The sequence below is a fragment of the Silurus meridionalis genome, chromosome 8 (assembly GCF_014805685.1).
Source record: "Silurus meridionalis isolate SWU-2019-XX chromosome 8, ASM1480568v1, whole genome shotgun sequence".
Lineage (NCBI taxonomy): Eukaryota > Metazoa > Chordata > Actinopteri > Siluriformes > Siluridae > Silurus > Silurus meridionalis.
In genome coordinates this window covers 13,626,676-13,645,268 of record NC_060891.1, presented here as the reverse complement: position 1 = coordinate 13,645,268, position 18,593 = coordinate 13,626,676, and the positions used below count along the sequence as shown (strand labels likewise).

General features: G+C 37.5%; 2 protein-coding genes across 4 annotated transcripts; both read left to right on the top strand.

Annotated features, from left to right (window-relative positions):
• The first annotated feature begins 335 nt into the window (after positions 1–335).
• chmp3 (charged multivesicular body protein 3) lies at positions 336–4,824 on the top strand. The gene is given in 7 exon segments (XM_046856567.1): positions 336–487; positions 873–933; positions 1,082–1,102; positions 1,105–1,260; positions 1,357–1,478; positions 2,087–2,201; positions 3,128–4,824. Coding segments are annotated over 7 exon segments (657 nt in total). The 5' UTR covers positions 336–442; the 3' UTR covers positions 3,265–4,824.
• Positions 4,825–5,756: 932 nt separating this feature from the next.
• On the top strand, positions 5,757–18,593 carry reep1 (receptor accessory protein 1). Of its 3 annotated transcripts, XM_046855584.1 has the most exons (8): positions 5,757–5,874; positions 9,603–9,675; positions 9,815–9,891; positions 10,019–10,139; positions 10,641–10,754; positions 11,220–11,391; positions 14,777–15,045; positions 15,701–18,593. In XM_046855584.1, the coding sequence occupies exons 1-8, from the start codon at positions 5,843–5,845 to the stop codon at positions 15,776–15,778; spliced, it is 936 nt and encodes a 311-aa protein (XP_046711540.1). In that variant the 5' UTR covers positions 5,757–5,842; the 3' UTR covers positions 15,779–18,593. The 3 variants fall into 3 exon arrangements, with proteins under 3 accessions (XP_046711540.1, XP_046711539.1, XP_046711538.1); XM_046855583.1 differs by lacking the exon at positions 14,777–15,045; XM_046855582.1 differs by lacking the exons at positions 14,777–15,045; positions 15,701–18,593 and adding an exon at positions 14,000–14,186.

The following is an 18,593-nucleotide window of genomic DNA, read 5'->3' as shown; positions in this document are numbered from 1 at the left end:
ATTGGTTTCTTAAAAAAATCTGAGATAAAAATGAAGTGTAGTTGTGTTCTGTACACTAAAGCATTGCATTAATGACCTCATTGTTTGATGTTCACTTTGAGTGTATGAACTTTATTTTTAATAGGGAAAATTATGAATGAAGATTAATAAATGTTGCCGTTCATTGCACCCCACCTGTCATGTGTCCCACATTTTGAGAGCCTCTGACATAATGAGTAGGCGAAAATGTGTTCATTAAGGAAGTGTGCTAAACTCTACACAGTATTTTTAACTCTCACTCACTCTGCGCCATGACAGCACGCTTTTATTCTGCACGACAAATTGGGAAACGTGCAACGGAAGTGACGTCATGCGGACGACGTCGTTAGTTTGGAATGGGGAAGAAGAGTTGTAATGTGTTGTTTTGATCCTCTTTAGCTCTCTAACCAGCTAGACTTTTAGAATGGGGCTTTTCGGAAAAACACCTGAGAAACCGCCCAAAGACCTGGTAGGAGATTAACTGTGGTGTTCAGAAAGCTGTTTGATGGAATCCACAGATCAGTAAGGAGTGTTAGATAAGACGCCTGGAGGATTCGCTTGCTAACGTTCCTAGCTAACTTTATGTAGTTGAATGACCATAACGCATTATTTATCACATAGACTGTGGGTGATTAATGATATCACTTCATATGCTTGTTGTCGTTTTAATCTCTACACGTGGCTGATTGACTGACAGGTGCCACAGGCAGGATTTTTCTTTTTTTTTTCAAATGTGCAGTACAATACAAGTTTTAAGTGGCATGTTATAATGCTACATATGGTGACATCTGAAATACAGTGAGCTGTCTATCTATCTTAGTTTGAGAAATAATCATTCCTGCTTCTCTTTACAGATTAATGAATGGTCCCTGAAAATCCGGAAGGAAATAAGGGTGATTGACAGACAAATCCGAGGTGAGCTTTGTCCCATAGAAGTCCCAAAGATCGTAAAACAATATCTACATTTTGTCTTTATTTCTTATGTGTAATAGTATGATGTTACGGTGTCGCTTAAAATGAGGAGTTTCGGTGTGCTCGATGTGAGTTTTTTATCATTTCGTAGATATTCAGCGAGAGGAGGAGAAAGTAAACGATCCATTAAAGATGCCGCAAAGAAGGGACAAAAGGACGTGTGCATCATTCTTGCCAAAGAGATGATTCATTCAAAGAAGGCAGTCAACAAACTTTATGCCTCCAAAGCCCAAATGAACTCTGTGCTTCTTAGTATGAAGAATCAGTTATGTGAGTAGGGCTTACATCTTGCTTACACTACATTCAGAATACCAAACCCTTTTACTGATCATAGATACATATTTATTTTGGTGTATGTTCTGACAGCTGTGTTAAGAATGGCCGGCGCATTGCAGAAGAGCACAGAGGTCATGAAGGCCATGCAGAACCTGGTGAAAATCCCTGAGATCCAGGCTACTATGAGGGAACTCTCAAAGGAGATGATGAAGGTCTGTAAATCACCAGAAATGTGTTGAAAAGTGTGTTTTTGAGTGTGTTTGTGCTTGTTTTTATAATTTTTTTAATAGCCTACATTTCCATAGCCTAGTTAAAGTCTGGGTTTTTTCTAACCACATGATGTGCTTAATTATTTTCTTCTTAAATTTTTGTAATCCTATAATTTATAATACATACAGCACAATCACAACAACAAGGTTCACAGTGAAAACTTCTAGGAAAATATTATTACACCTTAATGTAACTCCTTAGAAGCAGAATCTTATCATGTGGTTCACACACACTCACATTTTGTGTATGTTTTGACACACAAAACACATTTTACCAGTATATGTGTCTTTAATGTTATATGATAGTCTGATACTGATAACAACACATTCTATACACTGCTGTAGGATTTTATTTTTATTTATTTTTAACTTTGCCTTCAGTTCTTTTGAAAATGTGTAGCCATAAGCAGGTGCAATGTTACAGTGACACCCACAGGACCATCACTTCACTTCTAGGGCCTATAGAAAGATAAACATAACTCGAACACACTCCCTGCATCATATTAGGAGTTTTATGTGATTTCATCATTGCGTTTGTGTATGTTGTGTAGGCGGGTATTATAGAGGAGATGCTGGAGGACACGTTTGAGGGCATGGAAGATGAGGATGAAATGGAGGAAGCAGCAGAGGCGGAAGTTGATAGGATCCTGTTTGAGATCACAGCCGGTAAGGAGCTTGATTTTACACAGAGAGTTTATTGTGTTTAATTTGCCACTGCAACTTAATTTTGGTACAATATTTAATGTGAAGTTTAGCTTTTTTTTTTTTTTTAGCTTATGTAGTGACTTGACATGACTTGACTTTTGATCATGGGTGCTTCCAAAGCTAGACAATGAAACGCTACCAGTGGCAAATGTACTAATCATTTAAGCATCATGCAACCAGTATCATGCAAACCTGCAGAACCGAGTCGGTGAAGGTGCTTGGTAACATGACAGTAGCATGAGTTGTTGTGAATTAAGTGCACACAAAGCTATTTGCTGTTCTGCACACTCTCATAACATGCAGATGAACTTTGCTGTGGGTCAGTTAGAATTTTTGGGGCTGAAAATAAGTTCTTACTGCTGTGATGGATCAGTTTAAACCAAGCCCCTGTTTATCAGAAACAGCCCTTGATTTCACTCTGCTATAAAATTCCCCAAAACTGTTCATAATCCATTCTGCTCCTTTTATTTAATTTAAGACTCATGGTGCTGTGCTTTTATATAATGCTTTCTTTTTATCTCTTATACCACCTTAAAAGAGTTAGGTAGACTTGTTCTTGTATTGTTATAGTGCTTTTAAATGGCAAGTTTTATAGTGGTCCTGCAGTCTAATAGACTGTTTCATTCTGAAAACAGAATCAGATTTTAATAAAATTATTACATCAGTGTATATTTGTTATACAAGTTATCATATAAATGATCAAATTTAATAAAAGATGGTTTTGTTTTAATATAACAAAAGTTTTAATTCAGGTACTCATGTTTCTGGTGCGTATGTAATGTTAATAAGCCACCATGATCTACAGTAAAGTGTGCTTTCATATAAAAAGCCGTGTGATCCATCAATATCTAATGCATAATGTTTTTTTTTTTATTTTGTACTAATAGGCGCTCTTGGAAAAGCTCCCGGCAAAGTCACAGACGCTCTTCCTGAGCCAGAGCCAGTCGGGGCTACCGCAGCCTCAGAAGACGAAGAGGAAGATATTGAAGAAATGCAGTCCAGGCTAGCAGCACTGAGGAGCTAAAATGTTAAAGCTACTCTGACTAAGCTTCTGTAGGCATAGATAGAAGTCTCCTCCCGATTACAGCGAATTTATTCTTCGAATGTCTTGTTTCTTCTATATGTCTTTATAAGGACTGAATTGGTATCGGCAGGCTGTATAATAGTTTTACACACAACACGAGACCAAAAGAAATGCAAATACACCAGAACTTCCTTTGCCTACACAATTAAACAGCAAGGTTTAAATGAACAGCAGTTAGAAACCTTTTCATGCAGTTTTTTCTTGGCTGCTTGTAGATCATTTCGGTCTGATTATTTTCAGAAAAACATTATTTAAATAAGATATCAGTCATTTCTGTTTTAAACAGTGAGTTAAGTTAGTCCATGCTGTGAACACCAGGATCTGTGTAACATGACAAAGGATTGGTTGTACAGTGCAGTCATCTTGTTGGTCTCTATCCTTCTGTCTTTATCTTCACTGTGCTTTCTCAAACCTTATTTGGTGTCTAAGCAAATGCTTCTTCCCTGTGTAACCGTTCAGTCAAAAGAAATGTGGTTTTACTGAATTAAGAAAACTTAAAAATAAGCCATTTTTGTATGTAAGTTATGTATAAAATATATAAATATTGAGTGTGTTTATTTGAATTTGATATTAAGTCAATTCCTCCTGGTTATGTAAAGGGTTCTGTGATCTGGCTGCAGGCTGGGTTGATGAAAACCATGCTTTGTTCTGACTTGTTATGGTAACTGTGCAGCTTTCACAAAGAGACGCTGAACCCCAGCCAATGTTGAGAACGTTTCCAAGTTTGCACTCGTAAATTATTGTTGTCAAGAGAACTCCAGAAGTCTGAGACGTTTTCTAAATGTTCTAGACTAGTATGGTTTCACAAAAGAACTGCTGTGCATCGAAAATACTTGAGTTTATTAGAAAAAACACTATCAGTAACTGTAACGTCTTCCTTTTCCTCAATGTTGTTTTAAATTATTTCACCATGCTTGAAATAAATCTTATAGCCAAACATTTGGGGGGGAAAGACAAACTCAGAAATGAAATTTTGTTTGATTTTTACCACTTTATGTTAAATCACAAGCCACGTTTACTTCAATACACTATTACGTTTTTGTGATGTGACCTTGTGTAGCAGAGATCGTTAGGTCTTCATTTAAAATACAGCATCAGAGATATGGGGCTTTTTCTGCGCATACTATTCTGTGGGATCTCTTATAACTCTCCCTATTAAAAATGTGTCAAATTGTCAGTTTATAGCATGAGACTCCTATCTCTTACAGCTGTCTATTTGTGTTTGAGTATTCTGCCTTTCAAAATTTTCGTTCCTTGTCTAAAATAAGGGTATGTCATCAATTCATGATGCATATAGCAAAATATATCTTCTTATAGCTGACTGGAAATCTTTTATACAAATTCAGATTCATTCACTAATTATTAGTGCTTCATGAAAAATTTTCAAAGAAAGCAGTTAGCCTTATTTCAGTCTTATAAAAAAATGTATATATCTGGAGAATGCACACAGAAATGTGTTTTGTAAACAGGGCTGTATAAGAATAAACTTTTATGATCAAACTGGAGGTCTGTTTGTATTTTATTTGCAAATCTAACCATTTATTATTATTTTTATTGTAACAAAAAAGAAATGGAGGGGGAAGAAGTGTGTGTATTGTTTGAATTTTATTGTGAAATTAATGTTTGTTAACTTGGATCTTAATTGCTTGATTTTGCTATAATGCAACTCATGATGCATTACAAGTTATTGACTGGTTCAGATTTTGAGCTCACCATAGCCATAATGTTTACTGTGAAGAGCTGGTTTGCAATAACATCTAAAAATTGGTTTGACCTTTTTTTTCACAAGTGTGTGCTTGTATGTGTAATAGCACAAATTTATATTTATGTACTGAACCTTATTCAACGCAAAATGTTTATTTTACTGATAGCTTGGACTCGTTTCAATTATTGTAATGTTATGTTTGAATAGGAGGGTGTTGGCTTTAACCATGACTCAGGAGTTTATTTGTGTTTATTAAACTTACAGCTAGTGTTCAAAATTGTGTAATTGTTTGTTTAATGGATTACAATATGAGATCTGCATTTTGTATGGTGCAGCATCTCATCTGAACTCCAAATACCAAATTTTAGGGATATCCATAAAACTGTAATGTAGAGGTTGGTGAGTCACGTGGTGTTTACCTTCTCGGCGATGGTAAAGAGTTGTGGCCCTTTTTGCCTTCCATACAGCGCACACTTTTAGAATTAAGTCTTAAGCCCTATACTACGGTACTAATTAGTATATAAAAATAGTACATTATTTCTCTGGGCTACACATTAGCTATGAAATATTCATTCATCCAGTTACGAATTTGACTACCATGCAATTGATACTATATGATACAGGTATTAAAAATGCGTGTTGGTAAGCGTTGTAATGAAAAGCTTTGGTGTTGTGAGATCCTGTGTAGTACGGTAGTGTGTGGGGTTCGGACAGATCCATAGCGCATGCGCACAAGTGGTCCGCTTGTCAAACGGTCACCGCCAGCAGACGCGAAGAAACTCCTCCCTGCTGAATACAGGCTCTCCTAGCGCAATGGTCTCGTGGATTATTTCCAGGCTTGTGGTGTAAGTGTTTTTATTCTATTCCTGTAAAGTGGATTTTATTTTCATGCCCAAATCTTGCATCGAGTTGTTGATCTCAGTATTGTCAGGTGCGTGGTGTTCAGGACCCTGGTGTTTGTGTGTCCTCCTTTATTCTAGGCAGAATAGAATTGGAATCATATGCAGGTCGTGACGCGGTGTTTTGGCGACCGAGGACTTTCTTCTTTAAGGGGTTTTGCATTGGGATTTAATATAGGACAGTGACAATGTTGTCCCGAAAGACCTGTATTTTGATTTGTTCAGTGTCATACCCAGAGACAAATATAAGGGCCAAACAAAAGGCGGTGTGGACAGCGTGTCCCTCTGGACGGATGGGTTTATTTGAACAGGATTGCACATCATCTGGAGAGGTTTTGAGGCCAGCGCCCATCTGTTCCCCAACAGGACAATCATCATCATGTAAAAAAAAAATAAATAAATAATAATAAAAAATTTCTAGGATCTTTTAAAAATAATTATAATAAAATTAAAGGAAAAAAAAGGGGGGGGGGTGTTGGGGAGAAGAAACCGACGGGGGATGATGATGATGATGATGATGATGACGGGGTTAATGGTCTCAAATAGCTCCGAGGTTGTGTGATGTTTGCAGTATTGCATAAAAACAAAAGCAAATTATGCCCGCATGATACTAAATACATATCAAGTCAATTCATGTGTTGAAAGCATGAAGATCAATGTGGGTTGTTTTTGCCATTTTTCGATGATGTGTCCAAAACTAAAAGAAACGACAAAATGGCGAGTCAATTAAATTTAGATTACAATATCCGGTTACATTGCATGGGCGACACTTTGCAGGACACTAAAGAGCTGCATTACAGCGTCCTAATGTGCTAAATATAGTGTACATATTGAGGCATTCAGGTTGGCTTGGCAGAACACAATATGGTGCTGGAACAGGAAGGTGTTGTCACTCACATATCGTTGTGTAATTTGTTGTTGTGTGTTTTTTTGTTTGTTTGGTTTTTAGGGATTTTTATTTATTTTTTATAGGTGGTCGGTCTTTACGGAGGTCGAACACTTGTTCAGGTCAGATATGCAGCTGTCATTGAGCTGTGAGGAGAGAGAGAGAGAGAGAGAGAGAGAACACTTGTGAACAGATATGTAGCATGTAGTTACTTGATCACAGGTGCAGCTTTGGCCTGAGTTTTCTAGGAGTTTCTGGTTTCCAATTATTCAGCTCTACTGTACATCATTGCAGTTCACTTCAGTTTCTTTGCCACAGCCGTGAGCTATTTCTTGTCATGCAGACAAAATAAACTTGGAAAATAATCCGGGTCATAAAGAAGCGTTTGGCTGCAAACTACACACCCGACATCTGCTAGATAAATGTATACAGTCTTCCAGGCAACATGTTACTAAAATAATAAAGTCAATCGTAGGATTAAAAAAATAAATGCATTTTTGTATTTCAATAGGAAGTGCTACAGCTTTGCTTCAACTTTAACATGATGTGTTAAGCGTCACTGTCATATTACACTCATATAGACTGGAAACCCTTTTTTTATTTATTTTAGAAACATTGGGGTTTCATCTTGGGGTATAATTGAAATCCAAAGTCCCGGGATTTACTCCGTAACAATAATATAACTGCGGTAACACAGTGATATAACAATAAGCCAAGTGGCTTTCATTGTCATTACCACCTTATAGATTTGGTAGTACAAGTCAACGGAGACAATGTTCCTCCAACAACGAGGTGCTATATAAAACACCACAGATGTACACAAGACAACACAGAACGTCTACACAATGTGCATGTTTGCAAACAGTACAATACTTTATTAGTAAATTAGTATTTAAAAATAAATAAATAAAATACACAATACAATGCAGAAACACCAAGTACACATATGTAATCAGTTCTCATTGCTAGTCAAATGGTCAGTATAGGAATTACAGTAGGTATTACTTTTTATGTATTAGTTTAGACCAGAGGTGCCCAAACAGTTTCCTAAAAATGGCCAAAAATTAAACTTGATTGGGAACAGTGGGCCTTAAGTAAATTCAGTAAACTATTAGATTTAAATGATAGTTGCGATTGTTCCTCTCATTTATAATTTCATATTATTTTAAATATATTAAATATTAATATATGAAAATGATGACTCTAAACTAATGCAGGTTTTTTTTCAAAGTTGTTTTTCCATAAAACCTATAGTACAATGAGAAACAGAATACAGTACAATGACTTTCAATGCCAAATACAGCTTTTCAGTGACCCCTAGCTTGTCCTTGTTTTTTAAATGTTTTTCCAAAACGTATTTTTTTTTTTTCCTCTTCTTACATATGACATGGCGGACCAAATCAAATGACACCATGGGCCCACTTTGGCTCACAGGTCCTAGTTTGGACATCTCTGTTTTGTGAGCAAAGTGTGCATGTGTCTCATTGCTCACAGATCTCTCACATCACCGGTCCACACCTCAAAATAACTTTGTATATGCAATTCACTGCATCTTGTGCTCACTGTTATTGCACCTTACTTGCTTATACTACTCTGCATGCTGAGGTAGTCCGCTCTATTAATTGTTTAAAGAACAAAAATTGTTGGGTGTAAATGTCACAGATTTGATTAATACTACGTGGGTTTTTTTCTAAAGGTGTCAACGATGCCCACATTTTCTAGAAAAAACAGAGTGAATTGTTAAATAAGTAAATGGATTAAACAAGTTACAGTCAGTTTGGCTGTTGGTCAGACTTCACTACACTGTTCCATTCAGCCACTAGGAAACTGCAGAGAATAAACTTCAAGACATTGCATCTAAATTTGGTGGGGATAAAACCTAAGCAGCTGTGCTCTTACTGAATCCCAGAAAAATGTAAACAGAAACTTGCAATAATCTAGCCACATGCATTGCTATATCAGTTCTGCAAGTGTAGTTGTACAGGTTGCATTTAAAATTAAATGCATATAGTGGATTCAAAACTGTATGCAAATTGTATGTTCACATACTATATTTATATTTATAATAGAGAGCAGTAAACCGAGAGCACAATGCAGCAATGCACATGCTGCATTATAAGTAGATCTTCTATGAAGTCGTATCAAAGTGCTATTTTATAAAACCAATTACTCTATGTGATACTTAGATTATGGCTAAAATTAAACAATTTGCAAAAATCATCATTTACCAGGCATTAGCATTTACTTATTAAGCATTTATTAAGATTATTACACTGCTATTAGCTGTATATTTAAATAAGTGCCCATATCTGAGTGATGATCCTGTTAGTTTATGTTTTGTCACTTGATTTCATGCTACATTGCAAATGACAGCAAATAAATATGCAATTATGTAAATGATTTATATAGGAGGTCTAGATGCTACTGGAAATCTGGCAGCCTGTAAGGTGTGAAGCTTTAATTACTATGTTTAATCTAAAAGATAATTTTGCATACTTTTTTTGCATAGATATTGTTGCCGTCTTTTAATGCAGCCCGATATGATTACTGTAATTCTAGACCTTCATACATTACATTAAAAGGTACTCTTTAAAAATTGACATTTAGAATTGAATTGATTCACATAGCAGACACTTGTAGAAAAATTCTTAAATAGAATGGGCATGACTATTTGCGTGGAAAAAGTGGAGAAAATTAAGCTATGTTTAATGCGAACAACTTGTATTTGGTATTTTTGTTACACTGAATCTTGTTTTGCTGATCTAGTTGATCTATTTGTGTCTGACAGGCTCATATTTGGTACCCTTTATCCTGCATACTCGTCATATAAAGCTGTCAAATCAAAAGATGTGAGAGAATATGTGAGTATGAACTGCATTATGTAATATAAAAGGCGCGTTTCATTTCGCATTCGCAGCCAACATACATACCTACAGCACCATCTTATAAAAATGTGCCTGCTGAAAAGAAAAAATAAATTTTTCATATATATTTTAACAGGTAAAATGGATGATGTATTGGATAATATTCGCACTGTTCACAACAGCCGAAGTGATCACAGATATATTCTTGTGCTGGTAAGTGCCTTCCTGCTCATTTCCCACTGAAGGTGTGCCTCTGATCGGATGTTGTCGATTGTGCCTGATGATAAAGAGTTTGAAATCATGATGCCTGCTTATGACTCATCTTTTGTCTCTTTGGAAGGCTCCCATTTTACTACGAGCTCAAAATTGCTTTCATGGTGTGGTTACTTTCACCGTACACAAAGGGATCCAGTGTGCTGTATAGGAAGTTTGTCCACCCGACACTGTCCTCTAAAGAAAAGGTACGCTTCTAAATGTGTTCACCTTCACCTAGTTGTTTTTCTTTATTTTTTTTGCAAACAAGGTTATTTCAAAGAAACAAATTTTAGTGCTGAATTATTTGGATTTTCTATTTTTTTTGGAAACGAAGACCCATTTACTGTGCGCCTGCAGACTGTTTCCTGCAGTGTGTTAGGTGAAATTTCCCTAGTTTTACTCTTCCCAGAACACACATAGGAAATGATGCTATATTTACATTGAAGGTTTTCTCTTGCCCTATATTTGTGAGGCAGGATATTTGTCATGGAGGAAGAGTGCAGATGCACTGATACAGGAAACAGAGGAAAGTCAGAAACAAAGGTGTTTTTTTTTTTGGAAATCTGGTGTGCTGATGAGGAAACACAAAGAAGAACTTGCAGTGAATGATGCATCATACTGAGGATTTATCAGTTGTAATATTGATGTTATTTGCCCCCTGAGGGAAAGTAAATAGTTTCATTGTTATTTGCACTTGCATTTTCCAGGACATTGATGAATACCTGTGCCAAGCAAAGGACAAAAGTTATGACACCCTGATGCACTTTGGAAAGAAAAGTCTGAATGTGGCCGCTACCGCTGCAGTGATGGCTGCCTCTAAGGTGACATTATTATCATTACAGTAACATGCTGATGAGGAAATTTCCAATTATTAGTAGGTCAGATATCTGTTTTCCAAAATTATCGATATATATATATATATATATATATATATATATATATATATATATATATATATATACAATATTACAGTATAAGCTCAAAACTAGTAACCATGTTTCTCATGTGACTACAGGTTCTTTCTCTTACACAACATCCAGTCTATAAAGATATAGTATAAACAGTGACATTGTTTCAGCTCTGGATTTAATTAATGTTACCTTTCAAGGTTAAGTACAGAATGTCATTGTTTTAAACTGTAGGGTTTAGTTAAAAAAATATCTAATCATGTTACAATCATAGCTCTTTAATCACTCACATGTTAGATGAGAGTCAAACGCCACTATGACTTATTTTAATGTAAATTTTAACATAACTAGAAGTGAAGAGTGGCATTTCTACCACAGGGCCAGGGTGTGCTAACAGATCGCCTTCGGAGTTTCAGCATGCATGACCTGACCACCATAGATTCAGAGGGTCAGGCAAATAGTTCATCTTCAATCAGCGCTCAGCCTGCATCGGGTCAGCACAGAGCTCGCGCCATGATGCGCAGCAAATCAGAGGCTGCCTACAGCAAGTGTAAGTCCATCTGTCCAGCTAATCATCTATCTGCTCTACTTTTTTTCTACTTACCAAATATATACTTTCACATACACACATACTCATTGGTACTGATCCATTTATAGTCAGTCTTTACAATATCTACATTAACATAAGTGCTTCAAGGTTGAATTTTTGATTTTTACATTGCCACACAGTGGTGCTGGTGGTTTTAGCTGGATACAATATGCAGGATCCATGGGTTCCCATGCGATATCCTCACCTTAAAAAATGCCATGATGGTATCCAGTCTGTTTAAAACAATGTTCAAAGTGGAATTATTATGTATTTTATTATTATTTATAAACCTAAGCTTCATACGTTAAGGTGACATTTAGACAAATTTGTTAAGGAGAATTTAACGTCCACATGTATTCCAGTTAATTCACCATAAATATATCTACATATTTAAGTATTAAGTAGCTAATATCACTATATTTTCTATAGTTTAGTGTGGTGCTACAGGTTGACAAATGGCATAGTGAGTGTTTCTGCCTCACTCTTCAGGGTCTGAGTAGTGATTCTGTGTGAACAGAGTTTCTGTTGTGTTTTTGCATGTTTTGTTGTGTTTCCTTCAGATTCCCAGTCTTACACCCACGTTCTGAAAACATGCAAAAAGTTATATAAATAAAGATAAATTACTTTTAGGTGATAATGAGGGTATGAATGTTTGTGTGAAAGGTGTCTTTGTGATGGAATGGTCTAGGATTTGGGATTCACGCTGACCCTGACTAGGAATAAGTGTTTTATTAATGATGAATAAATAAAGATGTATGGTGCAATGCATTCTAGTCACATAAAACTTATAATTCATAGTATCAGTAAGTCAGTGGTGGTGAAGAGGTGCTAAATGATTGGGCAACTACTGCAGAATAGGGAGTGTGATAGGGGATAGGGGACTGATAAGGGAGACAGCTAGAAAGGTACTTGGTGTGACATCTGGTGGAATGAGGACGTGCAGAACAACATAAGGAGAAAGAGGTTGGAGTACAAGGAGATGCAGCAGCAAGTGAGGAGGGATGTGGCGAACGCAATGGAAAATATATATGAGGAGCTGTATGGATGTGCTACAAGTGGCAATAAAGGATGGAGATGGAAGTGTGTTGACTAGTGAGGAGAGTGTGATGAGAAGACGGAGGGAGTATTTTGAGCAGCTGATGAATAAGAAAAATGAGAGGGAGAAGAAGGTTGGATGATGTGGAGATGATGAAGCAGGGAGTGGATAGGAATAGTAAGGAGGAAGTGAAAGCAGCGATTAAGAGGATGAATAGTGGAAAGTTGGTTGGACCAAAAGACAACCCAGTAAAAGCATGGAGATGTTTAGGAGAGATGGCAGTGGAGTTTTCAACCAGGTTGTTCAACAAGATTCTGGAAGGTAAGAGGATGCCTGAGGAATGGAGAAGGAGTGTGCTGGTACCGATCTTTAAGAATAAGGGAGATGTGCAGACCTGCAGTAACTACAGGGGAATTAAGTTGATCAGTCACACCATGAAGTTATGGGAAAAAGTAGTGGATGCCAGGCTGAGAGAAGAGGTGACCATCTGTGAGCAGCAGTATGGTTTCATGCCGAGGAAGAGCACTACAGATGCATTATTTGTTTTGAGAATGTTGATGGACAAGTATAGAGAAGATCAGAAGGAGTTGCAGCGTGTGTTTGTTGATCTGGAGAAAGTGGCATTGAGTAAAAGACAGGAGGTGGAGCTGGAGGTAGCAGAGATGAAAATGCTGAGCTTTCCATCGGGAGTGAGGAGGATGGACAGAATTAGAAAGGAGTTTATTAGAGGGACAGCGCATGTAGGACATTTTGGGGATAAAGTAAGAAAAGCGCGATTGAGATGGTTTGGACATGTGCAGAAGAGGTAGATGGGGTATATCGGTAGGAGAATGCTGAGGATGGATCCACCAGGAAGGAGGAAAAGAGGAAGGCTTAGGAGGAGGTTTATGGATGTGGTGAGGGAAGACATGCAGGTAGGTTGTGAAAGAGGCAGATGTAGAGGACAGGGGGGTATGGAGACGGATTGTCTGCTATGGCAACCCCTAATGGGAGCAGCCAAAAGAAGAAGAAGAAGAAGACGAAGTATTAGTAAGTCAGCGTAAACCATTAAGAAGGTCGATTACATTTTCTTGAGGTCTCTAAGACTTATAAAACAGTTGTGGCTACAAGAAATGAGAGAAGAGAGAAATGTCAGATATTTGGAAAAGTACATTAGAAGTAATATATTGCTGCTTGCTACTGAATTGGTTCTTGATCCAACCTGTAGGTTCAGAAATAAAGATACTAAACTCTAATTTTTTATTTAATTGGGGAGGTATTATTACAGGTCAATGTATTAATACAGGTACCTCTGTATCTGTCAGCTGGGAATGTGCATTTAGCACACCTTTAATCTTTAGATAGTGGATAGATAGTGGTGTTTAAGTGGTGATTAAGGTCAAATGTACCTTTAAATAATAATATATTACATTCATGTCTTCAGGTAAAAAACAGTATTTATTGTACTGTTGTAATAGATTAAAATAGATTTAAATGTATTAATGAGATGTATAAATACACGGGAGTCATAGTCAAACACTCTTCACTTAACAGGTTGGATGTGGTTGGAGAACAAGGAGATGCAGCAGCAGGTAAAGAGGGAAGTGGCGAAAGCAAAGGAGAAGGCATATGAGGAGCTGAATGAGAAGTTGGACACTAAGGAAGGAGAAAAGGATTTGTACCGATTGGCCAGGCAGAGGGACTGAGCTGGGAAGGATGTGCTGCAAGTTAGAGCAATAAAGGATGGAGATGGAAATGTGTTGACTAGTGAGGAGAGTGTGTTGAGAAGGTGGAGGGAGTATTTTGAGCAGCTGATGAATGAGGAAAATGAAAGAGAGAGAAGGTTGGATGATGTGGAGATGATGAAGCAGAAAGTGAGTAGGATTAGTAAGGAGGAAGTGAGAGCAGCGATTAAGAGGATGAAGAGTGGAAAGTTGGTTAGACCAGATGACATACCGGTAGAAGCATGGAGATGTTTAGGAGAAATGGCAGTGGAGTTTTTAACCCGATTGTTTAACAAGATTTTGGTAATGATGTTTCTGTTTTGTTGTTACACATTTCAGTAGCTTTATTATAAATTTACAATAAACTTCTTGAAGATCTTAGTTTTCTTGTGAATTCAGAGGTAAAATTTGCTTTTCATGCAGGAGCTTTAGAGACTCCAAATGTTGGCCCGGATTTTTCCCATCATTATCACTTTACTACTTACTACTGCAGTTTTATTTTATTACAAGTACAAAAATATAGTATGCAACTTATTACAATGCTCTGTAAAAACATACACAGACACGTGCAAAGGCTTGTTCTGATGCCCACACTGTCATGGTGCAGGCCCAGATTTTGACATAACTGAGTTTGAGATGTTGAATGTGGAGCAATGCGATTCTGTGGAGCCTTCTTCCCATCTGACTTTCAAACCCACTCCGATACCAAGATCCATCAGCAATCCAAGCCAGATTCTTACACCCCCTGAGCCTTTCCAGGACAAATCTGCACCCCCTTCATCCGAGGCCCCAGAGGTGCCCAAGGACAATGAAAAAGAGGGGGGCATCCCAGCCAACTCACCTCAACTCGGACTGCCTAAAAGACGTGCCCCCGAGGTAGCCCCCTCTTTAGGTAGTTGGTTGGTGGTGTGTCTGTTGGGGTGCTGATGGCCTGATTATGACTAACTCACTGAGCCACTAATCAGCATGATTACCACCACTGGCTGAGAGGGTTGTAGCAGTCTTTTGTGGGTCATAGAACAACACAGACAATTGTTTAATGTGTCCTTTGGCTTTTTGCTATACCAAGAATCATCTAATGTTTTAGCACACAGGTTTGACTGGAATTTTGTGTGATGCATGAACTGCTCGCACTGACTCTCGCTTCGTAAATGACATTAGCAGCGAAAAAGTTCCATCATGCAGGTGATGCAATAATAAAGGATCTATAATAGATAATTTGGATAATAAAGGATAATAAAAAGCAGAAAACTGTCTACATGACTGTAGACACACGTCTCTGGGACACATCCTCTCAATGTCCTCTTAAACATCACAGGGGTTAATTATTGTATCCCAACTTGTACTATTATCGCTGCTCTATATGTAACATGGACAGATGAGTGTGTGGCTTGACAAACCTTATTCTCATGTGCAAAATAAATATCGTCACAATGTAAGAAGGTGAAATTTGTGATACATTTTGACTTTGTCTCTAGCTGAATTTTATTGTCCTTTTCTGTTTTTCAATCCCCTCATCTCTGCTCCTCAGCCTCCTCCTAGAACTTTGAGACCCGTCACCAGATCCAGATCCAAGAACACCGTTTCAGCAAACCCTGAGGCCATGTGACTGTGCATACGCTGTGAGACTGCTTTTGCTGCCTTAGCTGCAACATGAGGACACCGAAAAAAGAGGAGACAGAGTGTGTGTGTGTGTGTGTGTGTGTGTGTGTGTGTGTGTGTGTGTGTGTGTGTGCGTGCGTGCGGAAAGGGTAGGGTGGGGGGTAAAAGTACAGCGATGCAGACAAAAGATCAAATATTTAAAGCAGCCCTGTTCTTTAACAGGGTAACCAAAGCGACGTGTGACCTTATAACGTCTGATCTTTAACACCCGATGAATAAGTGTGTGTGTGTGTGTGTGTGTGTGTGTGTGTGTGTGTGTGTGTGTGTGTGTGTGTGTGTGTGTGAGGGCGTGGGGGGTTCCATCGAGGTAGCACATGTATGTGGCACCATTTGAAGACTCTTAAATACTTAGCAGATTCTGTTGTACATATTTACTGTATGTGAAGAGCGTATGTTTGCTTCCTATTGTTTGTAAGACTGCGAGAGACAGAAGCATGCATGTCCCTCTGTCTGGTCCGTCATGAGAGCGACGTTTGTCTTCGAGCACTAGGCATTGTACAGTAGCCACTACGCTCACTGGAAATGGGGAGGCACTGCAACGACTCTTCTGTGGACTTTTTTTTTAAGGCCATTCAGTGCACTCGAATGGAGCACAAGTGGGCACGACATCATCGTCCTCTCAGTGCACTGATCACGTCGGTCCACTAACGCCTATAATTCTCTGCACAAAACTCCGATTTTCTGCAGACAAATGTTGATTTGCAAAAGAGACTTCTACACGCAGGCTTGTACTCCAACCAAAATAATTGTATGTTCAATTGTGATATTAATCGTGTATATTTAAAGTCATTTACCGGACAAATGTGCAATGAGGTAAGATTTCAGTTGACTCTGTGAAACAATGTATTTCAAACTGAGCCACACTGGAGACATTTCACCCCTGACTGCTGTTTCTTTATTCATGCTGTTGTCAGATCATGTGATGAGGCATGCTACATGATTAAAATGAAAGAAGGAAAGAAAAAAGAATGAAAGACAACTGAAAATACATCAGATTGGTCATTTATTGTCATACTTATTTATCCAAGGAAATTCATGACCATTTTGAGTAGCATCATTTACGCATTTCACAGTTGTGGACAAGCATAATCATTTTATGTAAATGTTGTTTTAGTTTTTGTTCTTTCTTTTAGAATCTGTAGCTTTTATTTTAGTTAAAAGAATTTATGGTTCACTTTTCTTAACTTTGAACCCTGCATGTATTCTCACAAATTCTTAACAACCTCAATGTTTTTTTTTGTTTGTTTTATTTTCATACCAGTCTGGAGTCAGTATTACTGCATTTATGTACACTAGCGCTCGATGTCTGCACTGTTCAGAATTCTAATGCTGTGAGTGCTCTAACATATACACTAGATGGCACTTTATTCACTGAGCATACCTTCCCCACACGTTTAGCCATACGGGTTGCCAGGTATCATTTCAACCTCAGAACACTGTGTAGTCAGACTGCAATACTTTATTAAGAAATTTGAGTTGGTCACAATGCAAGATGACCACTGCTTAATAAAGAATGCTGGGATCGTACACTCAAAGTCCCACTAACGCTGATGTACTGAATTGCACGGCTACTACTGTTTCACGTTAAGAAAACTTTAACAGAGAAAAGGGTGTCTATCAGATTGAAAATATGATGTATGATGACAATCTTATTGAACCTTTTTCCTCTTAAAGAGATCAGGTAGCAAAAGCCCATGTTGTCTCACTGCAACACAGAGAGGAAATGTGTTTTTTTTTTTTTTTGGGTGTTTTTGCTTTTATGTTTATGTTTTTAGATATCTTTCTCAGGTACAGTTTGTTCCATCCTACCACATTTAATCAAACTTTAAGCATTAAAGATGAAATGATTAGAGGACAAACCTAAAGGGTGTGGAAACAACTAAACTTGTTTACATAAAAAAGTAAACAAAGTATTTACACTGAAGACAGTGACTGGTTAAGTTGATGAGATCAAAAATTAATTTGAGGAGCCGCCAACCAGGGTCATACTCACATCACTTTGGAAGAAACAGAACATAAACATGCATGAAATATACTCTGTCGTATGTTCTGTACACGTTACCGTTTTAATTGCTCTGTGTGAATCATTGTCAGGATTATCTGATGCTACGTTCATTTAAAAGTTATTACAGTTTTTGAACGTTGTTTCAGGAGTTAGTCATTAAAGGCACATTATCCTTAAAACAAGACAACAACAAGAAACAGGCTATTTGAAATCTCAGTGTCTTGATAAGCCTTTTACTGTTGCGTCTTTCATATTGTTATGTAAACCTTAACAAGGTTATTTTTTGATCGGAATTTATTTTTAAAACTGTTCATCACGAGGACACTCCTGCTTCATTACACAAACGATATCTGAGCATAATTAGTCCTGATTCAAGGACAGGATGTGCCTTTAAAGACTATTATTGTTTTTTTTTTTTATATATTTCTTACTGAAATTATGTATTCCTTTTTTTTTTTCGTTAAAACTCCTTGGAAGTGGTGGAAATAAAAGGAAAATGTGGCTAGGGATAATGTGACTTCATAAGGGTGAATGGACATTGCTTTCCTCCTACTGAACCTCACAGCTTGCAGTTAAAAGAAAGAAAAAAAAGATGTACTACAAAAACACAGCTCTAGTGTCTGGCAGGCCAGAAAATCTCTCTTACATTGTTGAATAATGTGTGGAAAAGGAAACCAAAATGGTCTGATCTCTGTCACAAACCCTTCGTATGGATCTGAAGGGCTGCTACTATCAGTTATTAAAGGGAGAAAGAATA

Coding starts and splice junctions, on each gene's coding strand:
- reep1 (XM_046855584.1), top strand. CDS start 5,843: ATGGTCTCGTGGATTATTTCCAGGCTTGTGGT. Junction 11,392..14,776: donor AGAGGCTGCCTACAGCAAGT/GTAAGTCCATCT, acceptor GTCATGGTGCAG/GCCCAGATTTTGACATAACT. Junction 15,046..15,700: donor CTAAAAGACGTGCCCCCGAG/GTAGCCCCCTCT, acceptor TCTGCTCCTCAG/CCTCCTCCTAGAACTTTGAG.